The 26,454-nt window shown below is 39.2% G+C and overlaps 1 protein-coding gene across 2 annotated transcripts; it reads left to right on the top strand.

The window, feature by feature from the left end:
* On the top strand, positions 1–26,166 carry LOC148428248 (helicase ARIP4-like). Of its 2 annotated transcripts, XM_088408202.1 has the most exons (22): positions 1–247; positions 8,503–8,746; positions 9,576–9,709; positions 9,900–10,052; positions 13,933–14,144; positions 14,225–14,407; positions 15,258–15,391; positions 15,833–16,026; positions 16,103–16,306; positions 16,586–16,724; positions 17,574–17,751; positions 18,227–18,445; positions 18,795–18,913; positions 19,042–19,166; positions 19,706–19,805; positions 19,904–20,109; positions 20,219–20,394; positions 20,623–20,819; positions 21,232–21,431; positions 21,705–21,794; positions 21,908–22,003; positions 22,532–26,166. In XM_088408202.1, the coding sequence occupies exons 1-22, from the start codon at positions 214–216 to the stop codon at positions 23,554–23,556; spliced, it is 4,362 nt and encodes a 1,453-aa protein (XP_088264328.1). In that variant the 5' UTR covers positions 1–213; the 3' UTR covers positions 23,557–26,166. The 2 variants fall into 2 exon arrangements, with proteins under 2 accessions (XP_088264328.1, XP_088264326.1); XM_088408200.1 differs by lacking the exon at positions 1–247 and having other exon boundaries at positions 8,004–8,746.
* Positions 26,167–26,454: the final 288 nt, after the last annotated feature.

The following is a 26,454-nucleotide window of genomic DNA, read 5'->3' as shown; positions in this document are numbered from 1 at the left end:
GACCAACCAGCAGTCAGTGAGTCAGTCAGTCACTGTGGCAGTAGTGCTAGAGAAAGGCTCGGCGTCAAACAAGCGGACGAACCCCTAGAAGATTCCTGTTGTTTTTTTTGTTTTTTTTTGTTTTTTGTTTTTTAAAGGGTACCTGAAAGGTTAGCAGACGTTTAAAGCAGTAGTTGGCGGGGCGAAAAGCCGCTTTTTTTTCACTCCAAAGCCATGCTGCTTCTGGATGAATCCGAGTCGTTTACAGGTACGTGGAGCTCAACATCACACGGGTGAAATTAAGCACATTTGTGTGTGTGTGGGAGGGGTCTCATTTTAAAAGGTGTTTCAGGGATTAAATAGTGCATTTTCTTTGAAAGGCTTTTTCAACAGTGCTGCATCCTTATGCAATCGCAACTACAGTAAATAATTGCAAAACGCGAGAGATTTGGTTGTTGGTAAACTGATCTGTAAGGTACAGAGAGACAACTTGATCTTTCGAATAATCGGGGAAGTTTTAGGAATACGCCGCAGTCGCCGGTTGGTAATTGTGAAGTTATTTAACAGTGTTGTGTAACGCCGTATCCATATGTACTGAAACATTCACCGTCCCTGCAACCGTTTTTCCTAATTTCATTCTCATCCATGAATTCTTTTTCTTCGTCATATTCCTTTTCATCGCTTTTTGGGGTATTTTTACTCAGTTATTATTCTTATTTTATTGTGCTGGTTCCACGTGCAACCGGCTGATTCTCCGGTGTTGTCCTTCGACAGCCACGCTCCGATTGGCTGTTTCTCGGGATACTTGAAGAAATGCCCGCGTTTGATTGGCTGGCTCGGGCCACGCTCGAAATGTGCGCTTTCAAAGAAGGGAAACATGGTTCATCGGACCAGTGGGTTAGCGGGCTAAACGTACAACGGTTGCACAAGAAACAGTTTGAACGAATGAACGGATTCATATTTAATCAACTTCTTAAATAGCTCTTCCAGAATTTCTCAAACTGGCTATGAATGTCCTTTTATTGTTCTTGCTTTACAATTTGTATGATCTAAATATTAATCTACAATTTAGGAATAAAAGGAAAAGAAAGGCATTCTCTAAATAAGAGTGTGTTTCCAATTTATTGCCTTGTAATGCAAGGCTCTAAAAAAGCGGTTTCACATTGCTGTTTGCTGTGTAAATCTTTGACTTTTGTGCCTCATGTAAACACATGGACTTGTTAAACTCGAATCAGGCACCTGCTGATGGTTTCAAATGGTTTTTGAACAACAGATCATTTGTGTTTGAAGATTGCCAGTATTGTTATCCTTAATTCGTGATCCGTACGGAGCAATCTCCATGATTCATGTTGCTATAAGAAGAATCGTCGTATCAAGCACTGCAACAAATTACCGGCATTAGCCTTATTAGGCTTTTACTTTGAAGTTATTCCTTAGAGGGCTGGTTTAATTCTAATTAGCTTGCCACGTTTAAGTTGGTAACTGCGTATGACGCATTCAAATACAGTTGGACATAATAATAATAATAATAATAATAGCTTATCATATTATTATTATTGCTTTAGGTTCCTTGGATAGAACTGCAAAAAACATCCACAAAATAAGAAAATTGCTCAAATTAAGTCAGCAGCCAAAAAACTGCAAAAACACCTGTATTTCAGCCTTGTACTGTGATATCATAAGACAGGATCTGATATGCTATATTACAGTCAAGTCACAGTGTGATCGCGTGGTATATATGATATGATTATGGTGTGGTATGCTAGACGGCATGATGTGATAAAATGCGGTAAAGTTACCGCATTTTACTTGAGCCAATAAAGACCAGCTTGTTTGAGAAATTCCACTTCACACAATGTTGTTTCGTTTTCCGACTGTCTGACAGAACCACTCACTCGGGCTTTGTTTGTACACTGCTCTGCTCATGTTGACCCGAATGCTGCCCAAAATTCCTTGTGTTGAAATTGCTACTAACACACTAAGTCTACATTTAAAAAAAAAAAGAAATAAATTTGTCTGGCGCAGTGTAAAGGGACACTGCATTCCTTGTTGTTGCTTCTAATACGCTAGCGAGGAGGGGGGAAAAAAATGAAAGAACACCCTGTTCTTCTTACGCCCATTGTGTGTGTGTGTGTGTAGCTGCAGCCCATCAAGTGTGTATTGGCCTAAGAAATATTCACGGTTAGAAATAAAGCTTTTAAAAGCACCATTGAGGTATCTGTGCTTGGCCACTGACTCAGCTTTGCTGTAATTGGCTACAGCATGCCGGGAAGGAACAAGCTGTCCTATTCGGTACAACACGAGTCGGAGTTGAAAGCAGGGAGCGCATGAAGTCTGCCTGCTTTCGTAAGACTTTGCTGCAGAAGATGCAGCTGCCCAAAATGTCCCTTTTTTTTTTAAACTGAGTATTGTCGTGTGTGCGTGCATCGCATTTCTATGATCCTCTCGCCTCACTCACTCTTCTCATCCTCCGCTTCCTTCCCGACGGCAGCACTGACATACTGGCCTACAAACAGCTTCGGCTCACTTCACCTGCTCTATTCCGATATATCATACGTGTGTGTGTGTGGTCTTCTTGTCATCTTGTGCCTTTGAGTTTCTTGAAGTCTCCGGTGCCGCTTCACTTGGCGTCCCCCGCGGAGGGTTTCGTAACTCACCTGCTTCCACGCTAATAAAAGCAGCCTTAATAACTCATTGGGCGAAGGCTGTTATACAAGAAGTTGAGTGCGCGCGTGTTTTTTGTCTTTCGTCAGGCAAGTTACATAACCGATTTTTATCTCGGTATGTCCGAGGGAAAACCATTTTGCAGACTGGCCAATTGCGATGCGGCACTAAATAGCTGTCCGGCACATTCTTTAATTTTAATTGAAAGATATTTTTTCTTTTTTTTTTTTATATTTATTTCTCTGTCATGTGCTAACTTTCATTGCTGCCAGGGGAACCATTGCATCTCCACTTCTTTTAAGGAAATTGAAGACATAATTTCGCATGAATTGTCAAAGGCGGCATGAAAGTGGTATTGCACCGTATATTGTTTTCACATCGTTTTGCGCACTAAAGTTAGCACTCGCTAACCAGCACTTTGTATGTGCACACTGATTTCTTTAAGCCCTGCGCTAGGCCTGCACAATTAATTGAATTTTAATCGCGATCACGATATTGGCTCCCACGATTAATTAAGGTCATCCTCGGCGGTATTAACACTTAAAAAAAGTCAAGCCCTTTACCAGATTTATCATCTTTATCACTTTATTATCCAACCACCAGTGAGCAGTTTTTAATCACCCTAATATATTATTTACCAGTGTGAAATGGAATCGACTTTCTCACCTGATTCCTAATATATACCATTCTAGCTGTCAATTGAGACCCATTTTTTAAAAAAAAAGATTGAAATAAATTCAGTTTGAAATGACTTAAAATGACGTTTTGATTGTAATTGATTAAAATTTGCTGAAAAGTCAATATTGTGCTTGGTTCTAAGTAGCTTCATTTTTTTTTTTTTATCGGTTTGCACCAAGCAAGTCAGCCATGTTGCGCTGTGTGCCATTTGTTTTAATTATTATTTACTTTGTTTATTATTTGTAAGTATCATGCTTTGAAGCCTTGTTTATATACTGCTTGTTTAAATAAAGGCAATAAATACAGTAGCAATGTTTGACCAAACATGATGAATAATCGTGATTAATAATCATGATTTCTATATTGACCAAAATAATCATGATTATTATTTTGGCCATAATTTTGCCGCCCGACATAAAATTGAATGTCTATAATTAAAAAACAAACAAAACATTGTATGTCTAAACATAATCTCACCTGTGCACCATCATGCTGCTGCTGCTTAAAATGTTAAGTGGTTGCCACGGTTACAGTAATAACAGCATCCATTCCTGGTCTCTCAAAAGCACCTTCCAGATCTTCCATGTCTGACCATCAAAAATATTGAAACAGAAATATGTATATTTGGTGTTATAATGAAGTGTTAAATGTGCCTCAAACTTACAACTGAAGTCACGTGATGTAATGATTTTTGCAGCATTTCTATTAGGTTTCGATTGCTTAAATAATTTGCTGTCTGAGTTGATTGAAATCTCAAGTAACTGAAGAGTGTGAAAATGAACACACATAGGACACACACACACAACAAATATGCGCCACTGTTTTTTGTGTCAAAAGTCAAGATGGTGTGTGAGAGTGTGTGTGTTTATGTGCCTGCAGTTCTTGTGAACATGGTGGTTGTGTAACAGCCACAGGCAACAGTTATATAAGCACCCTTTCACGTCCCCGTTAACGTCGCTGCCGTTCGAGTGTAACATTATGTGCGAGACTCGATTCCAGACTGCCACTAAGGACGTTAAGTTCAAAAGGCCGTCTCTTTTTTTTTTTTTTTAATACGTATAATGCTCCTTTGGCATATGCTTCATCTGCATTTTATGTTTAAATTGAAATGCATATAGCAAATATTCTTCGTGTTGTACTCTGGTTGTCGTTTGAGATCTAGAAAGTTGAGCTACTAGGACTTTTAATAGAGAAGTCATGTCAAAAAATATCTTTATACTAATATTTTAAAATCACCCTCCACAAGTCTAAATGTGTCAGGTTAATATTATGTTTGTGCAATATTAAACAGCAAAATCTACCTGTTTTATCCATCTCATTGTGCCAAGTGAAAGAAAAACAAATCTAAACTACAATTTTTGTGGTATAATGAAGTGTATTTTATTCAACAACACCAGAACATAGATTATGTAACAAAAAGTGTTTTATTTCTGGCTCCATAAAAAAGCATCACTCATGACAATGCACATCCATATTAAACAAAAAAAGCACATTTTTCAATGGAGTTACTATAACAGTTTTGCATTTGTCCCAATTAATTTGCTCTTAACTTGAAACAAATTGTACTGTTCCACTTATGGCATTAAAGAGCATTAAATTAGATTTGCTGATAGCTGGAGAAACCCTGTTAAACTCTCATGTATATTCAGGAGTACATATAGCATCATATAGTATAGTATTCAGGAGTATGTGTGTGTGTGTGTATATATATATATATATATATATATATATATATATATATATATATATATATATATATATATATAATCGATTCATCTGTGAGACAACAGTTCACTGTGACGTGCGAAGCAGACAAATTGATAGCATGCATGTGTCTGCCCCCTCTTCCTCTGAAGAACATCCTGGCTCTTTGAACGATGACCTCACTTTCATCTACCCACACCACTTCCTGTATTTCCCTTCAGCGTCTCACTGAGCGCTCGCAGTGTGTATTGTGATGTCGGGGCGCTCTGCCTGCCATTAAGTCTAACATACAGGAACTGTTCTGTCAGGTAGCATCAAAGGGTGGAAATAAGGCAGGTGACAGTTGCAATGTGTGCAATATGTTCACGGTGATGCATTGTTATGTTTCTGCCACAATCTCACAGTGAGATAACAAAAACGTGTCCTCTTCTGAAGCGATATCGCAGTGCACACAAAGAACATCTTTCATTCGCAGTTTGAGCATCCTTGTAACTGTCAATTAAGAACATGTTGAAGCAATTTCACACACCCCTCCTGCAAAATCCAAATTGGAACTGATGCCATCATAAAACTCCTTTACTGTACAGCAAAGTAGGGTTTTAGAAACATTTTATTAGAAGTCAGACAGTTGTAAAAATTGCTTAACTCATTCAGTCCCAGACTTTTTACATTTTGAAGAGTCCAAGACATTATATCCCAGCCATTTATTTATTTCAAACCTGTTCGATTACCTGTGTACTTTAATACCTCATGTTTACTTGACTACGTAATTACTTTATTACTTTAGTACAAAAGTATTTGTTACTATAGTACTTAAAAACATGTAAGATTTAGCCCATTTTTCATTACGGACAGCAGGAAGTGCTGCATGTACCATTGTCAGTAACTATAACAGACATGGCAGCCTCCAGAGGGGTGCCACCCCCCATGTAATATCATTTAATGATAACTAGACCTACGATTATATTTAAAACATACTGTTGGTTGTTAAGAACACATTTACTTGCAAGTTTTTGAAATTTATAATCATTTAATTTATTCCTTTTTCATGAAAAACAGTCTAAATCTTACACATTGTCCCTTTAAGTATTTATAGTAATCAAATAATTAGTGAAAGCCATTTTTTAAATCCTACTTTAGCCAAACCATTGAAAAATAATTTACAATGATTGACTATCAGGACTCTAAAAAAAAAAATGGAAAAATACGTCTTTGGGATTGAATGAGTAAATAGTGAACACATTCTATTCTCACAATTGTATTCTCGGCGTATTGTGCTGAAAAGCCTGGACAGAAACAGTTTATCCTCGGTTCAACTCTTATCTTAATTGGAAACAAATTTCATATTATTGACATGACGTTAACTACTTCCTATAATAGGAAATGATCTTATGAATTGCTTTCTGAATACACACACATACACACACACACGCCCATCACCGAGACAGACTGGTGTTATTTAACTGACCGCATTATCACGGAGAGTGTTTTATACAAGTTGTTTGGCAAGATGTCCAGCCTCCGAGTGTCTGAACATAATCATGAGAATATTGCAGTTCCGCAACTTCATTTACCAAGTACCATAAACATTGAACGTTACTGTGACTAGCAGGACGGCACCATTTTGTGCCGTCATTCCTGGCAGACTCCTGGCACAGCTTGTTCTTTGTGTACGCGTGTGCGTTTCCTGTTTTTTCATTTCGTAATCCTTCCATATTTATGATCTAGCGCTTACATAAACCCCAGATCCAGTTCAGTGTGTCTCTGGCAGAGCAACTGAGAAATGGGGAGGACTGTAGTAAAGATGAAAGGAAAAAAAAAATTAAATGAGGTGAAAGAAGATTCCAAGGCTGGTGGTTGAAGCAGAAACATGCATTTAGAGAGCCACACTAACGCAAAAAAAAAAAAAACCCCAAAAAACCAACATAAAACTGCTTTTACGTTTTCTGATACATTCAGTTCTCGGATGAGACACTCAAACTGACGACATGCTTCAGGATCCACATAATGTACTTGTGATTCATTTGGATGATTCATGTCTTTTTTTTTTTTCCCTGAGTTTTAATTAAACGGGTGTGAGCCTCTTATAATTTTGAGGCTCAAAAGAAAACGACTTAATTATTGCACGCACAAAATTAAACTTTCTCAACTCGCCTGTAGAGCATTATTTTCCTAACTTAAGCCAGTGCTTTACAAATAGTGGGGCGGGGCCCTCTGAGGGGTGGGGGCGTGATGCCAGGGGGCCACGGATGACCCCAGAGAAAAGGCTTTGTTTTTGTCTTGTAAAGTTAATTGCAATAAAATAAGAACCTTCATCTATTATTATTTTTTCATTTGACACTTTGATGTTCTGGTTATTTTTTTTCAGTTTTAGACGAAGCTGCAAAAAATAATGAACACTTTGAACGTTGATTTATATCGCTTCTTTTATTTATTTATTTATTTTGTTCATGTTAACAAAGATACAGGTTTAGGTATACCTATACAATTTCTATAGATAATATTCTTATTTATAGTCAGCGCATCTAGTGGGGTGGGGGGGGCGCAAAAAGTTTTCTCTTTCCTCTATATATATATATACCTATATATAACCTATATATATATATATATATATATATATATATATATATATATATATATATATATATATATATATAGTATGTAGATATATATACTGTATATAGTATGTAGATATATATACTGTATATAGTATGTATATAGATATATATATTTATATTATTGTTATATTTGTGATTTATTACATTTATTATTTTTATTTATGATATTAATATACTTATATTGCTGGTTAGTTCGTGGCAATGAACTTATGAGTACCACAAAATAGATGAATGGAAATAAAAGTGGCATTTTGTAATTACCTGCAGCACTACTGGTGATGTTTCTTCTCGTGTCATTGCTTGAGGGCACAAATTTGACAGGTCCCAATCCTCCAGTATTGTTGCGTTTTGGAAATGCACTGCATTTCTGTTTTGGTAAGATCAGTTTGCTTTGTAATTTCCATTTATTTACAAATTCAAACCCGTGTTTTTTAACCTATATTTTAAGGTTTGAACGCCATCCTCACATCTGACATTTTTCATAGAATTGGACGGAAGCAGTGCAATACAGTTAAGTGACACTCCAAAAAAAAAAAAAAAAATTCAACGAAAGCCTTAAATCACATCATGATCGTGATAAGATATCCCAGTTAAACATCTTTATTGATTCTGGTGTGTAATTTGTTGGAAATGAACGGAAAGCCAAATCATGAGGACTGGTTTCATAATCATGCTTCAAAATCAAGATGGAAAAATGAGGTGGATCCAACTTTGGTGCTTTTTTTTTTTTCAAGACAACTCTCAGTACGTCTCACTTGTGCGTATGATCTGTATGCAATCCCCACAAAATTTGGGAATCCTGATGTGAGAGAAACAACTTGGATTTCCCATATTGAACTCTTCCTCCATTTTGTTTCAGATCAGTCCCATTGTGCTGCCTTCAGCTCAGAGAATGAGCCTCAAGGAGGTGATTTTGCAGCATGGCAGCATACCCCTCCACAGTCTACCTCACCTTCAGGGGCGACACTGGCCAATTCTCCCCCCTCGCAGCCCACGTCGAGACCCCGCACTGGGGTCTCTGGCCAAAGGCCCAACCCACCCACCACCCTGGCGGGAAGTAGAAAGAGGAGTGCCAAGCCATCGCACATGAGACGGAACATTCGGTAAGTGCGTTGTAGTCCTGAGACCATACATGATCATGTCAGGACTGAAAAACATCTGAAAACATTTAAATAAGCGCGAAGGTAAGCCATTCCATTACGCACTGAAGTAATGAATCTGCCTCACAGTTAAAAGGACCCGAGTTCAAATCCGGCCTTCATGCGTGGAGTTTGCATGTTCTCCCCAAGCCTGCTTGGGTTCTCTCCGGGCACTCTGGCTTCCTCCCACACTCCAAAACATGATTGGCAGGTGTATTGGACACACTAAATTGCTGAGGTGTGATTGGGTGCGTGAATGGTTGTTTGTCTCTGTGTGCCCTGTGATTGGCTGGCAATAAGTTCAGGGTGTCCCCGCCTACGGCACGAAGCCAGCTGGGATAGGCACCAGCAAGCTTACGACCCTTGTGAGCATGAGCAGCTTTAGAAAAATGGATGTATCTAAATAGGTACAGGGGATTTAATGTTCGGGTTCCTAAACATTAAAAATAAATAAATGTCTTAGGGATTGGAACACTGCAGACAGAACATTCTTTTTTAAGTAAAAAAATGTAACAAAAGTTGACCCTTAGATACATTTTTTTAAATTAATGTAAAGTTAAATGAAAATTAGTCACAATTTTTATGCATTTCAAACTATAGAAATTGTTTTTACAAGTGGGACTGTCAGGATTAAATATTTTTTAGGAATTATTCATCTATTGTTGATTCTATGGATTAACCCAATAAAAAAAAAAAGCCTTTATGTGTGTCACAAAACCATTTTTTTTCAATTAGAAATTAATTTTGACAGCTGTAGTCTCAATGAATTGTTGTTGTCCGCTCATGATTGCAGGAAGTTACTGAGGGAGCATCAACTAGAAGCAGGCACCAAAACCGCTCAGCAGGACGAGCTACAGAGAAGGCGACGTCTTGATGACCAGAGAAAGCAAGATTTCCCCATACCACTGCTGCCTGAATATGAAACTGGTGTGTCTCCAGCATCAATATCCATCCACTTTCAGTACTTACTCCATCCATACTACATATTTCCTTCCGGGTCACACAGCCGCCATCCATATATATTATCCATACAAGCTTTGAAGCATGACCACATTCGGGTAAGAATGTGAACACAAAGCATTGATCTGTTGTGCTTTTTGCGAATCCCTTTGTACAGGTGATGCAACAAAGCGGGTGTCGTCCTCCTCATCAGCGTCGCAGCAGGAGTTGAGACAGGAAGTCATGTGCTTTGAGTCCAGTAGCACCGGCACATGTCAGGACATCAAGACCGGCATATGTCCCACCCACTCTGAGCATGCACCCAAAGCAGGTACACACATTTGACGGATTGCGCAATTTATGACAACTACTACTGTCATCGTAATACTATCCATCTTACTATTCACTGACCTTTAGCGGTTGTGTTCATTAAGAGTGGTGGAATACTGATAAAAATGACATTTTTTTGTAATTTGTGAAAAAACAATTATACACACAGAAGACCAAGTTACACTTTTTGGATTAATTATGAATGACTGAATTTTATGAATTTGAGTTTTCTTTTTTTTTTATTAAATTTAAACTATGTTTAGAAGCACACTACGTTCCTCCTCCTTTTTCAAATCTCCATAAACTCAGCATTTTCCACGGCAGCAACTGAAGTTGTGCTCAAACTAGAGATGTCCAGGTCCCAATCGGAAATTGTGCCCGATCACATTTTCTGCTGGGGGAAAAGATTTATATGTTGTTGTTTTTTTTTTTTTTTTTTTTTTTTCTTCATGATTTAGAACTATATGAGTACACTGATATTGCAACAAAATTTATTTATTTTTTTTTGTACTATATGCATCATGACAACATAGCCAGAAAAAGGCAGTGGAGGGGTGTATTTAAGTGTTTTAAGCTAATGTTTAAACCACTGTCATAGAAGTGGTTTTGTACTTTTTCAATTAAAAAAATTAAAAGGCAATCCCGCACTCTTTTTAATCGATTGGTAGGTATAGCTCAGGACTTAGTATCGGCAAGTTCTCTTAATTATATGACTTGATTTCTGGTGCAATAAAATGATAAAGGCATCCCTTGTTTAAGCATTAAACTGTTACTATTGATTGAGGCTTAGAGTTGGGATTTAGGTAAGGACAGTCCAATGGTTTGTTTTAGGGTTAAAGGTTAAAGTTTGGGGAAGGACAGTCTCCACTGCGTTTTTTTTTTTTTTTTAACATGGCCAATAACCATCATATACAGTACCCCCAAAACATAAAAAATTGCTGTGATTTCCCGCTTATCAAAATGATGTAATTTAGATAGTTCGTAGTTTCACACTTGTAAACGATCTATGTTGTCATCTGAATTGGAGGACAGTCTGTATGATCAGTCTGGACGGCGACCGTCAGGCTGTCAGCGTCAAGGTGTGCTGTCATTTACATCTATCACGCCAGCCTATATGGAGCGTTGAGCCCAAGCCACTAGTGAACAGCGGTTCAAGGTGTCAAGGTTCACAAAATTAAGTCATTTGTTCGCCCCCTAAATTAGCAAATGAACATGATTTTTTTTTTTTTTTTTGAACAATATTTATATCGGGAGCTCAAGGATAGTCAAGCTATTACACGGCGACACAGTACACTTCAAAATTTAAGCGTACTAAAGCAATCCTGTCCATATACTTTTTACTGTTTGGTAAATTAAGGTTGATTTTGAAGTTGACATTCGCGTTTTTGCTGTGTTTGCATTAAAAGTTGCTGCTGTAATTCGCTTGACATATTTTTGTGTCAAATCCGAGACAAGAAAAAAAGGCTTCATCCGACTAATTTCTAACTTGTTTTAGCCCTTGTTGCAAAATGCTATTTATCATACCTCAGCTGGCAACTTCATATACTTTATAACATCACAAATAAATCAAAGACAAGACAGAAAACAAAGTTGTTTGGTGGCAATTCTTAATCATCATAGTTCAGCAACACGTACAGTAATAATTCCATGTTGCTAAAATAGCTTGCTCCACATACTGTTAGCCCGGGGACCCACTTGCACTTTGTCATTTGACTGTGTTAAGTGTGCTAGTAGGTCAGGTGACTGTGGAAGGTCAGAAGGAGCAGCAGGGAAGTTTTCCCCCCCAACTGTATAAACATGAACCATATGCATGCTTTTATGGACCAGATGTTGGTTGTTGAAATGCCTGGAGATGATAGTTTGCACCACAAAACAAACATGCATGATATGAGACCGTAAAACAACATTTGCGCACTAACAAAGTTTCTAGAATGACCTTTAAACTAACTAGTATTGCTAGTCTAAACTCAATAATACAGAGGGTGTTCCAAAATGGTTGACCCCATTCTAAATACCCATATCTCGGAAACGACTTGATGTATCTCAATGAAACTAAATATACTTGATGTTGAAGGTCGTTAGTTTTATTGGTTAAATTTACAAAAAAAAGTACAAATATTTGTTGGTTCTATGACAGATTTTCATAAATGTTCAATATGCGTGCCGCCTGTGCCTGCACACGTTGATGGCCGTCCTGGCGATAGCATATTTTAATAGCATATTAATATTTTTGTTAAGCATGCTAGCACGCACATTTTGTGAACACAAAATTACACTAACTAGGCAGAACGTTATTGGCACTTTAACACATTTTCAAATATTCTAATGGATGAAAATATTCAGTTTTTGTGATGAGTAGGTTATTCTGTTAAAAGTGTTAATTTTATTTGTAGCTTTCCTTTATGTTTCAGATTAGAGAGTTGTTTTATATTTTGTTACCTGAACAGGTGTCTTACTATATAGAGTATATGACAATGATGAATATATAATGTACATATAGATATTATACAATATTATCATTACAATTATTGTATTACATTTAATATTATAACAATACTATATATAATTCAATATGACGATGATGTTGTTGTTAAATTGAATCTTTTTGAACGTAAATTGTCCTAATATTTGATACAGCTCTTCTTTTGGAAATCATTCTAATTCTGCACCAAAAAAATGTCCGCAGGGTACATTGTGTACTTTGCCCCATTCCCAAAGTCACTTTCTCACAGGTTTGATGGTGACACACAAAAATATTTGTTGTTTAGAAGCCACAAAAGAATAAAGGGGAAGGGGCAGTGAATAGAGGAGGAACTCAAGGTGGAAGTGTGATAGAAGGAGCAGATCCGAGCAATAAAGTTGCCTAATCCTAGTTGGGGGACAAAAGACAGACAGACACACAGCGCACCATCGTGGCACGGTGACATTTCTAGTTAAGGTTGCATAACCAGTCTCCCCCCGCCACTGTAATCCTACTTGTATAACCAGACATTCATTGGCGTTATATAAGCTCTCTCTCGCGTCCTCCCTTCCCCCTCGCTCGCCCTTACTTTTTTGCGCACACTAACATACTGACACAGAGTAACGCACACACACACACACGTCCCCTCTTCACGTCGTGCCCTCATAGGCCGCTAGCTTGTGTAATGCCCAGCATTTGATGTTCTTTTTTGTTCTTCCCAATTGAATATTGAAGACGATCTTGTGGTCGCGCGTACAAACACACTTGTATACACGCCACAGGTGGCATTTATGGTGTCCACTTTGTATCTACAGTACCGGTGCTTTGTTGGTCCGATAAATGGTCAAAATAAGTTAAGAAAATTCCCCAACGGCAACTTGGATAAAGGTAGAGTGGCAAAGTATTCTTTGTAAGGAGCTTGCAGCATATGTTTAGCCCAGCACTTAAATGCGAAGCCCCCAGCTGTGACCTCAGCAACGTGTAGTTCATTTAATTACAAACCTTAATTAATACTTTTTTTTTTTTTTAAATCTCTTGACAACTCAAGAGAAGTGGATAGATCCACCTGACATTTACACTTTGTGTCCCTTATCTAATATATTCTGTGTGATACTCCAAATGGGTCAATTATGTTCTATAATGGCCCTTGCATTTATTTAGTTATCTTATTCATGAAAGACAGTTTAAAATGTACCTTAAAGCGTAACATTGTGGCATGTGTTTGGCTCGAGGTGGATACCGGTTTTAAAACAATAAGAAATGATGACTACTGTTTATTTAAATGATTGATTATATTCAGCATTAGCCACATCAGTTAAAAAAAAAACAAAGACTTCTTACAAAATATTCGGCTCAAGTTTTCCAGCGAGAACAGCTTTTCTTCCCTCCCTCACGCCTCCTTCCTTCATCTTTTCTCTAGTTGCAACTAATCTGTGCCAGAGTGAGGATGAGCCTATCAGCAGAGACTCCGCCCGCCACGATATAGAGCGTGAGCAAAGTGGCATGCACATCAACGACGACTCCAATTGCCCGGATGAGCAAGGACGTGTGCTGGTCAATTTGAACCATCCGGCATCAGACGCGGACATTTTCCTTTCTCCTCAGCTGGCTCGAGCAGTAAAACCTCACCAGGTACCAACTGGTGCCTTCTTTTGATTTTTTTTTTTTAATTGCAAGGAAAGCGCATCTTAGGTTTGTGTCATTCACGTCAGATCGGCGGAATTCGTTTCCTCTACGATAACCTGGTGGAATCGGTGGAACGTTTCAGCAGCAGCAGCGGGTTCGGCTGCATCCTGGCTCACAGCATGGGCCTGGGCAAAACGCTGCAGGTCATCTCCTTCATTGACGTCCTCTTCAGATACACAACGGCCCACACCGTGCTTGCCATCGTACCTGTGAGTACCATCTGGAGTCCAAATCTTGAATCTTGAAGGAATAAATCCTTGACGATTGCCTCAAGTTTTGAGTTTCAGGGTTGTCACCTTGTGTTTTTCAAACTTTTCCAAAAATGTGTTTATTTCATTGAGGCCTCTTAATTGCCCTATAAGATGTGAATGTGAGTGTAAGGCTTAATCATTGGCTTGCGGTGGATCACTGAGGCACATTTCAGCCATGTCTCCTAATTAGAACAAGTGGTACAGAAAAATAGTGTGGGGAATTTCTGCAAAAAAAAAGTAGACTTTCCCTAAATGTGTAAGAAAAACATGTTCACAATGCGATTTTAAAATCCAAGAGAGCTGTGCCAAAAAAATCACTTCTCAAAAGAAACAAGATTCTTCTCATTTACTACCATTCAGAATTAATATGAGATGTCCCAAAGTATTTAACTCGGTTTCTATATAATTATGCGTACTAACCAGTGCTTCTCAATTGTTTTTTGCAAAGCCCCCTTTAGGAAAGAGAAAACATTTCACACTCCTTCCCCCTTGTAAATAAGATCATTATCGATAAAAAAAAAAAAAAATGTACACTTGAATAAATAATCCTTTAACAAACGTTATTTTTCAACTTGTTTCTTGGGGTCATCCAAGGAGGCCCGCCCTACTATTTGAGAAGTAGAAGTACCAAAGATGGGACTGACACCAAGATCATGTCATATGCTGACTGTGTGCTGCAAAAGCCAACTTCAAAATAAACACATCAATGCATTGACCGTCGCATACTTTTATTTTGAAGTTGACCTTAGTTGCTATCAGCGAGCTTTACTGCTCCTCGCGCCTAACTTTCACATGGTTTCTGCCACAGGTGAACACGTTGCAGAACTGGCTTGCGGAATTTAACATGTGGGTCCCACACGCCGAGGCCTTGCCCCCAGATAACGACCCTAGCCTGGTGAGGCCTCGCAACTTCAAGGTTCACATCCTCAACGACGAACACAAGTGAGTCACGTATGCCTGAATCCCAGTCCAAAAATGTGAAAGGGAAACTTGTAATTTCCTATTTTGTGCTGTGTCTATGCACAAACACAAATAGGGTTGCACTCAGAATGAATATAAATGCTCCTTCTGTTTTTTTTTTTTTTTTTTTAACTGCTAAACCTTTGTCATGCCATCTGGTGCTAACACACACTGTACAGCTGTTTCCACTATTTGTGTGTGCACGTGGGCTCCCACATTCTGTATGTGTTTATGTGTGGGAAGACTTGAAGAGTGAAGTTGTCTAATAAGGATTTTCGTTCCTATGAAATGAGGCAGAATTTTTTTTGTGCTTAATCACACATTTCTTTTCTGTACCTTTTATCCATTTTCCTTGTTTGAATTATATTTGAAATAAAATTACAATAAAGTAATCGAGTGGTTGCTTTCTCTGTGGCTATCCAGAAACACAACATCCAGGGCCAAGGTGGTGGAGAACTGGGCCCAGGATGGAGGTGTGCTGCTAATGGGCTACGAGATGTACCGCCTCTTATCCCTCAAGAAGAACTTTGTGTCAGGAAGGAAGAAGAAGAGCAAGAAAACCACCGGGCCTGTTAATGACCTGAATGAAGAGGACCAGCAGAAGAAATTGCTCATAGGTTGGGGAGATGAGAGCAGATGAAAAGTTGGAACAAAGCAAAATGATGTTAAATAGGAAAATTGTCTTTCTTCCAGCTATCGAGAGAGCCTTGGCAAGGCCTGGTCCTGACGTGGTGATTTGTGATGAGGGCCATCGCATTAAAAACTGCCACGCCAGCACCTCGCAGGCCCTGAAGAACATCCGAACCAAGCGCCGCGTGGTCTTGACAGGATATCCACTCCAGAACAACCTGATCGAGTACTGGTGCATGGTTGACTTTGTTCGGCCTGACTTTCTCGGTAAATCAATTCTTTTTATTAATACTGTTCTCAATTACGGTAGTTCCTCAAAATTCAAGAAGCTATTAGACCTTTCTTAGAAATTTCTTATGAATTTTTAAATAATTAAGCTAATTTTTTCATGTAACATCCAAGCGTACATAATCATGGAAGTGCAAAAAGTAGCAGAAAAGGCGCTGGAGAAAATGTGGAACTGGTAATAATGATTACTTTCTGACCAATCTAGCATTGTTAAAGACAATATATATATATATATATATATATATGTATGCATTTCAGGCTCGCGGCAAGAATTCAGTAACATGTTTGAGCGTCCTATTCTGAACGGGCAGTGCGTGGACAGCACACCCCAGGACATCCAGTTGATGAGATACAGGAGTCACGTTCTACACAGCCTACTGGAAGGCTTTGTACAAAGGTGAGATTGCTCCCTGACTACTTTCAAAAGCTCAACAAGATATGCTAAACTCACTGAGGAGAAAACAAGCATTAAGAGATCCAAAACCTTGGTTTAATGTTTCTTTGTTACTACTGAATTTAGAGAGCGCTGACCTTGGTTTACTGAACAATAAAATAATGTTTCTTTGTTACAAGTGGATGCTTGTAATAAGCTCTTCTTATGTAAGCTTGCAAAAGGCAGGCAAAGATTTTCAAAGTTTGCATTGGAAGTTTTGCAGTTTGTAAAATGTGTCCCGTTTCAATCGGATCACATAGATGTTAAAAAATTGTGCGTACTTTTAACATGAATTTAATCAGTTTGTGTAAACCACAAAATCTTGTCGGTGATTGAAATCACATTGTCCTGACCACCACCGAAGGCCCTCATTTAAAACCTTAAATTAAATCCATTAAATCCCCTGGACCTCCCATAGATATCCACATAGCACATTTTCAAATCTTCCCATCTTCAAACATCTAATTAATCATATTAATTTGGTTTATTGCCCAGCCTTAATTTAATATTACGGAAAGAACACAAATAGACGCCAACTGACCCCTTGGTTTGATCTTGAGTATCAGAGAAGTAGTCTCAGGTATAGTAAAATGAAGATATTTTTTTTTTCAGTTCTCTACAGTGTGCTCTTGGTTTAAAAATAAACCACATTAAACTTCCACTGTATCAGCAAACCAAGTGTGCCATCTAGAGGAACAAAAATATCAAAAGTGGTTCACGAGGCTCCCATTTTGCAAACCTTCTTTCAGATGTGGTTTTTTTTCCGCCGTGAGCGTTTCCTTGTTTTACAAATGAACATATTATGTGCTTTAGACGAGGCCACGATGTGCTGAAGGACCACCTGCCACCTAAGGAGGAGCATGTGATTCTGGTTCGTCTGTCTCCACTTCAAAAGGCGCTCTACACGGAATTCATGAATCGCTTCAGAGAGGCGGGAAACACCGGCTGGCTCAGCCTCAACCCGCTTAAAGCCTTCTGCGTATGCTGCAAGGTGAGACGAAAATATTGTTTATAGACGTCGTTTAAACAGCTAGGACCTTCTCGAGGACCACTGTGCGTTTGAACTATGGGAACTTTGTGTATAAATTATATCAGGGGTAATCTATCAGCATCAGCACATTCATGCTAAGTTGGGCTTGTAACTCAAAAGAGTTCTTGGAAGCTTCGCAACAGTCCCTGCAAGCGCTATACATATCTGATTGGAACCTTTTAGTTCCAGTAACTTCAGGAGCCAAGAAATTAATGTTCCTGGAAATTTTGTTTGCAATGTGTTTAGCCATTATTCTGTCTTATGTAATATTCTTAGCTGCGAAAATGAATAGTGTACTGTTACTAAAATGGGTCATTTGAACTGCATACTTAGAGATCAAAACACCACTTTAGAATCCATTTTGCTTGTGGTTAAGAGAAATATATAAATAACCCGTGGATCAATTTCACACACTGGTTCTTCTTTACCCTTTTAGATTTGGAACCATCCAGATGTGCTCTATGAGGCCTTACAGAAGGAAAACCTGGCCAGTGACCAGGACTTGGACCTGGATGACATCACCTCAGCTGCACCTACACGATGTTCCAATGTAGCCAATCAGAAGCCAAAGCCCCTTGAAAACCCTAACCCAATTGGGGGACTGAGTCTCAACCATTTGCAGGAGAAGGCCAATCAGGTCATCACATATGAATGGGTATGCATGAAAGCTTCCTATGTAACCTTTCCCTCAACTGCTTTTCATAGGAGTGATTTGTGTTTGTTTTCATGTAACTCTTAGAAAAGCAGCATTCACTTTGAAATTTTAAGTAGTCTGATTTTGGATTTTTTTTTTTTCCTTTTTTCAAATCCGTCCTGAAATTAAGATAGACCAAGATAGACAGAGAGGAATACTGGCCTATGTCCCAAAAACAGGGCGTGGCTCAAGTCTCAAAAAAACGCAAATGCATTAACAAAAAGACACAAGCCGTAACCCCAACATCAAGTCGTTTTTGCTCAGCTAACAACCCATAACAAGATGCGATTACTTCTCGTTGCTTCTCTAGGCAAAGGACATAATGTGCGATTACAAGCCCGGCATCCTGGAGAACTCTGCAAAAATGGTGCTGCTGTTCCACCTGATCGAGGAGAGCGTCGCAAAGGGAGATAAACTTCTTGTTTTCAGGTAAAAGGCTGAAAAATACATCAGTGAAAGGAAATTTGGGGTGGTTAACATCGCATCTTCTGTCAGCTTTTATTCAGATTCCAAAATCCCCTTTTCATAAACCAGTCTTGTATTTCTGTATCCTGCAGTCAGAGTTTGTCAACTCTCACGGTGATTGAGGATTTTCTGGCTCGGAGGCCAGTTCCAAGCTCGCCCAACTACTCCGGCAAAGATGGAGCCAACCAGAACTGGGTCCGAAATCGCAACTACTACAGTGAGTGTCTTAGTACTACTTGCTCAGTGTCTGTGTTTTACAAAAAAAGTAGGCAGATTATTTTTAATAAAACACTGTCATGTGCGTTTTTGGGTATTAGGTAAAATTAGGGCTATTCTATTAAAATGATGCACTTTAATTACATTGCATTGATGCTGGAAATCATGTCCTTTCTCTTCCACCACTAATGAGCACTGCCACCTGCTGGTTGGTTTTCAAGCAACAAAAAATCTATTCTAGTTAAATGCTAGTTTCAATATTTTTTAATTGAACCTCACAAAATAAATGATTAGTCATTTTGAAAAACAAGTCAAAGAGAACATGTGTAAGCATTTCTCACTTTTCGTCTGAAATTAAGTGTAAATAAAGGTGTTGTAAGAAATATAATTCTTCCAGGTTTTAGTCAGAGGTATTTCTACAGTTCAAAAATTTTAGAGCACGGACTACTGCCAAAGCTAAATAATCCTCATGTTAAGGAATCATAAAACAACATAAGTAGTTGTTTTAAATTTCTGTTCTGGCTGTGTGATGTTTGAAAGGACTGGATGGAAGCACAACCACTTCAGAGCGAGAAAGATTGATCAACCAGTTCAACGATCCCAACAACACCTCAGCATGGGTCTTCCTGTTGTCAACCAGGTAACACACAGACACACATACCTAGATTACGCACGGTGATGCTAATCTGGAATTTTATGGTCGAAATAAGTGAACTTTGCATCTCTGCGGGATCACAGGGCAGGTTGTCTGGGCGTGAACCTGATCGGAGCAAACCGCGTGGTGGTTTTTGACGCCTCCTGGAACCCGTGCCATGATGCCCAAGCAGTTTGCCGTGTCTACCGCTACGGTCAGAAGAAACCGTGTCATGTCTACAGGCTAGTGTGTGATTTCACACTTGAGAAGAAAATCTATGACCGCCAGATCTCCAAACAAGGGATGTCCGGTAAGTGTCTTGACGTACATACATTTGAATACATTTTAATCTGATGGATTATCAGGTTTTGTTTTTTTTTTTTCCTCTTTAATTGTAACCCTTTTTTTCCGTCATTCAGACCGGGTGGTGGATGATCTGAATCCTGTGCTGACCTTTACCAGGAGGGAAGTGGAATCTCTTCTTCATTTTGCCGAAGAGCAGCCAGAGCTGGGCCAAGTACAGCTGCAACCACGAGACAGCATGGATTGCGTCCTCAGGAAGGCTTTGTGCCTCTTCCCACACCTCATCACCAAAGTAAATGAACTGAGAGGATAATAATAGGTCAACGTTTTTTAAAAATAATTAAATTTGAAAGGTTTATTAAGAAAACTTCTCCAAATGATGCAGGTCACCTCTGCTGAACATGCTTTCAATTGATTTTACCTCCAAATGTCGGTTTGAATAAAATCATAAAGTAGCTGAGTGCAACAAAAAAACCCTCATGATTTATTTCATTCAAATGCTCATTCTTTGTCATTGCAGCAACCGTTCCCCCATGAGTCTCTGCTCATGGACCGCAGAGAGCTGAAGCTGAGCACTGCTGAGAAGAAGGCTGCAAAAAAAGGGTATGAGGAAGAGAAGAGGGCATCTGTGCCGTATACTCGCCCGTCTTATGCTCACTACTATCCAGCCAGCGACCAAAGTCTCACCAACATCCCTGCCTTCAGCCAGAGAAACTGGTTTGTATTTCAAAATATTCACAACTGAATTTTGTGAGCTTCATGAACCACTTTTGATATTTTTTTTGTTCCTCGAGATGGCAATCTTGGTTTAAAAATGCAGTAGAAATTTAATGCATTCCCCTATACTAGCTTTTCTTTTTAACCAAGAGCACCATCTAGAGGACTGAAAAAATAGCTGTTCATGAGGCTTCATTTTTAAATCAAAGCCGATTAATCTTTTAAGTGCCAAAGTAGCAATATTGCGCCGTGCAACTTTTACAGTCACTATTGTTAAGTTTTCAAGCTGCAATCTCGGGCTAGCTGCACAATTAATTGAATTTTAATCACAATCACGATTAATTATTTTAAAAAAGTCTTTGATAAAAAAAATTCTGTAAGATGTGAAATTAATCAATCGAAACTGTCTCAGGCGACCACCTCACGCAGAAGACAAACTTGCGGCCAATACCCGACCAGTCCAGTCTGCTCCAGCTCCCGCTGTACCTGGCGAGTTATCTCCAGGATCGGCGTCAACCACCAAAGATTCATCAGCGTCAAGCCTTGGAGGTTTTCCTGTCAACTGCTTGCAAAAAGCTGGCGTGTTTGTGCAGAAGATCATCACCACTACAGGTAGGTAATATATTCTGTTGATGAGCAGTGAAAATCTACTGTAGTTCAACTGCACCATTTTTTTTAAGACAAGAGCACCATCTAGAGGACTAAAAAAAAAATCACAAATGATTCATGAGGCTTCATTTTCCCATCACTAATGATTACAGGAACAATACCATTAAAACTATTTTGAGGGAAACACACAGCTCTGCTCTAAAATAAGTGACATCAGAGTTTTTTCTGCTGTGAAAAGAAAATAGTGGCAATCATTGTTTATTGTTTCCCTTTCAGACATTGTTATCCCAGGCACCAACAGCTCAACAGATGTCAAGGCCAGAATCACAGCTGGCGAGAGCATCCATGTCATTCGGGGCACCAAAGGTAACACTTAGAATTTCAGTTTTGCTACTTGTATCTTAAATGTGGTTAATTTTTTTTGTAAAATTAGGAATCTCATCAACTTCAGGGTCAAATATTGTTTTTCTTGTTGTTAGGGACCTACATCAGGACATCAGATGGACGAATCTTTGCTATCAGAGCAGCTAACAAGCCCAAGATCGCAGATGAGAACCCTGCAACACCACACGAAGGTAGGAAGACTGCATTTGAGTACTGCTTTTTTTTTTTTTAACAAACTTTTCATAACCGATCCATCTACAAATGTTGTTACTGTTTTCTGAAGTAAACGAATATGTTTGCCAGCATTAATAGAGCACAAAAGAAAATCATTCTTTCTAAATTAATTAATTGAGAGTCTGACAAAGTATTTGGAATAGTAGTCAATTGATTTGAAAATCGATTAGTTGATGATTTATTTATTTTTGAGAATGCCAAGCAGCACATACAATACAAAGCGGCAATCATCAAAGGTGGCTATTAAGAAGAATTTACAATATACTGTAATATATATATTTCATGTTTTAAGGTAGTCAAAATTTGAATGCCTTCAGTGACAATCTACAATGTAAATAGCCATGAAAATAAAGAAAATACTGCATTGCCACACTGATTGCATAAAACATCCCCTTTGGATCGGGGTATATTGTCTTGATCATATATTATGATCCTTGAGATGATTCTGACGTCATTTTTGTAAATATTTGTTCATTCCTCTTTAGAGTCTCAAAGACCTGCAGAGGAGAAGCCAATCACCGGTAGTAATGGTTGTCCGTCACCTGACCAACAGCAGCCGCTAACACCCAACAGCTTGCCCCGCCCCCTTTCGCCTGACAGCCCAGAGATAATCGGCGAGCTGCGGCACTTCACCGCAGCGAAGGCAAACCAGCCCGAAAAGGAGGACGCCAGCAACATGGACAAACTGCCTTCAGCCAATGTGGCCCAAAGCAACAGCGGAAACGCGTGTCACCCTCAAGGCAACAGGGCGAATGTGATCCAGCACAAGATGGATGCCGCAGCCACGCAAGACTTGAGAATAAGCTCCAAGCGCAAAGCCGGCGCTCCATTGCTGGAAGAGAGGCCGATAAAGCAAGCAGCCGCCGGCAAACGCCCCACGGCCTCTTTAGCCTCCCAGGGTTTCCCCTACATGGGTGGCTACGGCCTCCCTCAGAGTTTTAACCCCGCCGTGTTAGGGGGCTCACTGGGACACCCCCTCTACATGGGGGCGGGCTCGCCTTTCTTCCACCCGTCTCACATTCCGCTCGGCGAGCAGGGTTTCATGCCGGAGCTTTTCGGTTTCGGCGCCGTCCCCGCCTCGTCGTCCTCCTCGGCGCTGTCCACTTCCAGCGCCGCCGATGTCTCATCTTCCTCATCGCAGCCCTCTTCTGCCTCAAGCGCCTCCGCGTCAGGTCCGGGCGCACTGCCGCCGTTCGCGCTGAGCCCAAGCCTGGCAGGCATGGCGGGGATGCTTCCGCCGAGCTTCGCCCACTCTTACACTCATTCTCTGGCCAGCTTGTATCGGGGGTCGATGCTCCCCGGTCCGGCGGCCACTCCCGGTCCGGCTGGAGCCAGCTTTCTTTCGCAATACGCTTCGGCCGCCGGATCCAGCTCTTCCTCGTCATCGTCCCCTTCATCCTTTTCCCCCTCGGCACACTTTGAGGACAAGAAGGCCGGGGCGATTGTAAACGGCAAGAATGGCGGCAGCTCGGATGACAATGACGACGTCATTGACGTGAACGGCCAATGAAAATATTAACGCTTGGTTTAATTCGTTCGGAACAGGATATACATCCTGTTTGATGCGGGCTTTAAGAAAAAAAAAAAAAGGTCCTGTGGGGGACAACAGACCTAGCGTTGCACGAATGACAACGTGTGCCGTTATGCCTAGCGCGTCGTACATATTCGTGGCGAATCTCTGAAGTTACAACCTGAAGACTCAAGTCTTTTACAGAACAGAAGGAAATTGAAATCAAAAAGCGTTTGGGCTTCTGCCTTGGAAATGTAATAATCACTGGACAAAATAAGCCCGCAGTGACTGAAAAGGACTTTTATTCTTCGTCTGGATACAACAAAATGGCCAGGGGGAAAATTGTTAAAATGTTACCTTGTAGCGATGATTATTATGTCTGTTTCAATCTGTAGGGATGGGCATAATAGTATAGCTGAGAATTTGATTGTGGAAATGATCATTGCTTAATCATATCTTGAATCTGTTGAGCATCAATGGTGTGAACTACTTAACTGCCTCAACCATTTTGGGGGGGGGTGTCAAGACCACATCCACACAGTGTTTAAACTATTCAAGTCAATGACTAGCTGGATGGAAGCGTTCCAAACAGTTCGAGAGAGAGAGCGGGGTCCTCCCATCCCGTTAAGATCTTGCCCATCCCTAATTGTCACAGTAATCTTGCTACCGGATGTTTGAAAGAAAGCAGAACTTCTCAAAGCATTTTGAAGCTCCCTGCCAGGTGAGCAGCATTGTATCTTCTTGGAAGGAAATGTAAAAAGACAGGACGTTGTGGTCAAACTGCTAAAACCTTAAAACTCTTAACAGAATGTATGCTTAATCAAATGCCTTCAAACCAGGCCTTGCTAAAAGACTTCTACTAAGGCATGTAACAAGGGAATATCAGTTTTTCTGATGTTTTTTTTTTTTTTAACCTCCGCCTAAAATCAGCAAGGGGGGGAAAAAAAGAGGAAAAACTGTGCTCTCTAAGTAGCGGAGAAACAACCACCAATGGAAAATGCCTTTTACCGCTTATCTTTCTGAATGTGAACTGTGAGAGAGGAGATGCAAAGAGTTGTCAATCTCACCCACAGTCTTACTGTAGCCTAGTGACAAATGATGCAAAACACTCAAGCCTATATTCTGTATTTGTAAATGCCAATAGGAATCATGGTGACCACACCTGAGTTTGGGTTTTAGTGCTATTGCTTGTTTCTGTGTTGTCATTTGAAATGTGTAAGAAGCAAGTTTGTCGATATTCCACCTTTTGCTCTACTGGATTTTCAGTGTTGTTTCGAGCGGATTTGTTTGACTTAAGGTCCTGATTAAAAACATTCTGAGTGGGAGCTTTGCCAAAAAAAAAAAAAAAACAGCACATCAACAACCTCAGTCGTAGAGGAATGTGTCCTCAGTGACCAAAATTAAAAAGTATAGTGTGTTTCCTCAAATAATGGCCACGTTTGTTTGAACTGTTCATCGGTGTGATCGTTCACACATTAATATTATTAAAAAGTTAACGTCTGTATATGAGTCGCATGTGGAATATATACTGGTACTGATAAACAAATTATTCCTGTTTTGTACAAACAAATGCATCCCCTCGCTGTTATTTGTGGAAACATCCTATGCTGAATAGGCACATCTATTCGTTTGACTTTGCGGTTAGCACTGAACTAGTCTAAAAAAAAATTAGACACGTATATGTGTAGATTAAAAAAAAGTTAGTTTCATGACTAAGCCCCCTCTAAAGAGTTGCAATTTTGTGTCTAAGTGAGAGCTATTTAAACCAGCAACGGGTTTGTCAGATGAAACAAACTCTTCACATCTGTAAGCAGATTATTGTGAAAGAGAACTGTTATTTGTGCTTTATCCTGAAATTGAAAGTTTACCTGTTTCATTTTTGTTTGGACAATGTTTGAATTTACCAAGGTAATTTATTTATTACAATGAATATTTATTCATTTGTATTCTTTTTAATATCTTTTGTATTTTTTTTTAAATTTGTACGGTCATATTACTTTTGTTGTTACTAAAAATGGAAGAAGAAAAAAAAAAAAGCATTTGCTTTCTCAAAGAAAAAAAAAAGTGTGGACCAACCAATCAAGTAGTAGCCAGGAGAGTTCAAGAAATTTAAAATAATTATCATTCTCTTGACGCCTATACAAATTCTGATCGTCAAATTGTGAATTTGCATAATCTGAATGATCTTTTGTTCACCGCCATTTAACGTGAAACCGTTTACAATTGGCTATCACAATAATATGAGGCATTTGTTTGTGTTACGCATACATCCAAATCATTGTTAAAAGCGATTTCTAATTTTTTATTGTTTTGTTATTTTTGTACCACAAATTACTGTTTGCAAAAGGTTCTGATTGAAAAATAAGTCAGCTGGTACAGCAAATGTCAAGATGCAAAGTTTTCAACTTGGATTTGAATATTTATTTATATGAATTCAAACAAGTCCAATGAGCAGAACTGTCCGAAGGAAGAAGTCTTGGAGGACTGACTGGTCAAACTGATGTGTAGTGAATCCATGCGTGTATGACCTTAAATTACAGTACTCTGAATAGACGATTTCTTTGTTCATTTGTTTGGAAAAGGTTGACAATAAAAGAATTGTGAGTGAAATGATCATTTCCTTTTCTTTTGTATTGACAAATGTGTGTCTTCCACCTTACACGTCCGTTTTCAAAAGATGCAAAAGAAATGGTAGTTCTCGGCTCCCGATTCAGATAATAAGCCGTCCAGTATGTTCTACGATAGTCATAACTATTGGGATTTTTTCATGTATCACGATGTAATACAGAAAAAGTATAAAAAATATTAAAAAGAAAAAAAAGGGATTTGACAAGCATACACAGTAGTCTATACAATAGACTAAATCAGGATTATAAATGCATATATAAATCATTTCAT

Source organism: Hippichthys cyanospilos, chromosome 2, assembly GCF_059441005.1.
Source record: "Hippichthys cyanospilos isolate Australia breed blue-spotted pipefish chromosome 2, RoL_Hcya_1.0, whole genome shotgun sequence".
In the NCBI taxonomy this organism is placed as follows: Eukaryota; Metazoa; Chordata; class Actinopteri; order Syngnathiformes; family Syngnathidae; genus Hippichthys; species Hippichthys cyanospilos.
The sequence above is the reverse complement of the archived record's forward strand: the minus strand, read 5'-3'. Positions and strand labels throughout refer to the sequence as shown.

Bases quoted from the DNA above. Each gene is read 5' to 3' on its own strand.
- LOC148428248 (XM_088408200.1), top strand. From the start codon at position 8,274: ATGAACGGAAAGCCAAATCATGAGGACTGGTTTCATAATCATGCTTCA. The intron at 20,110-20,218 runs GTAAGTGTCTTG...TCCGTCATTCAG, and splicing joins CTCCAAACAAGGGATGTCCG to ACCGGGTGGTGGATGATCTG. The intron at 20,820-21,231 runs GTTTGTATTTCA...AAACTGTCTCAG, and splicing joins GCCTTCAGCCAGAGAAACTG to GCGACCACCTCACGCAGAAG.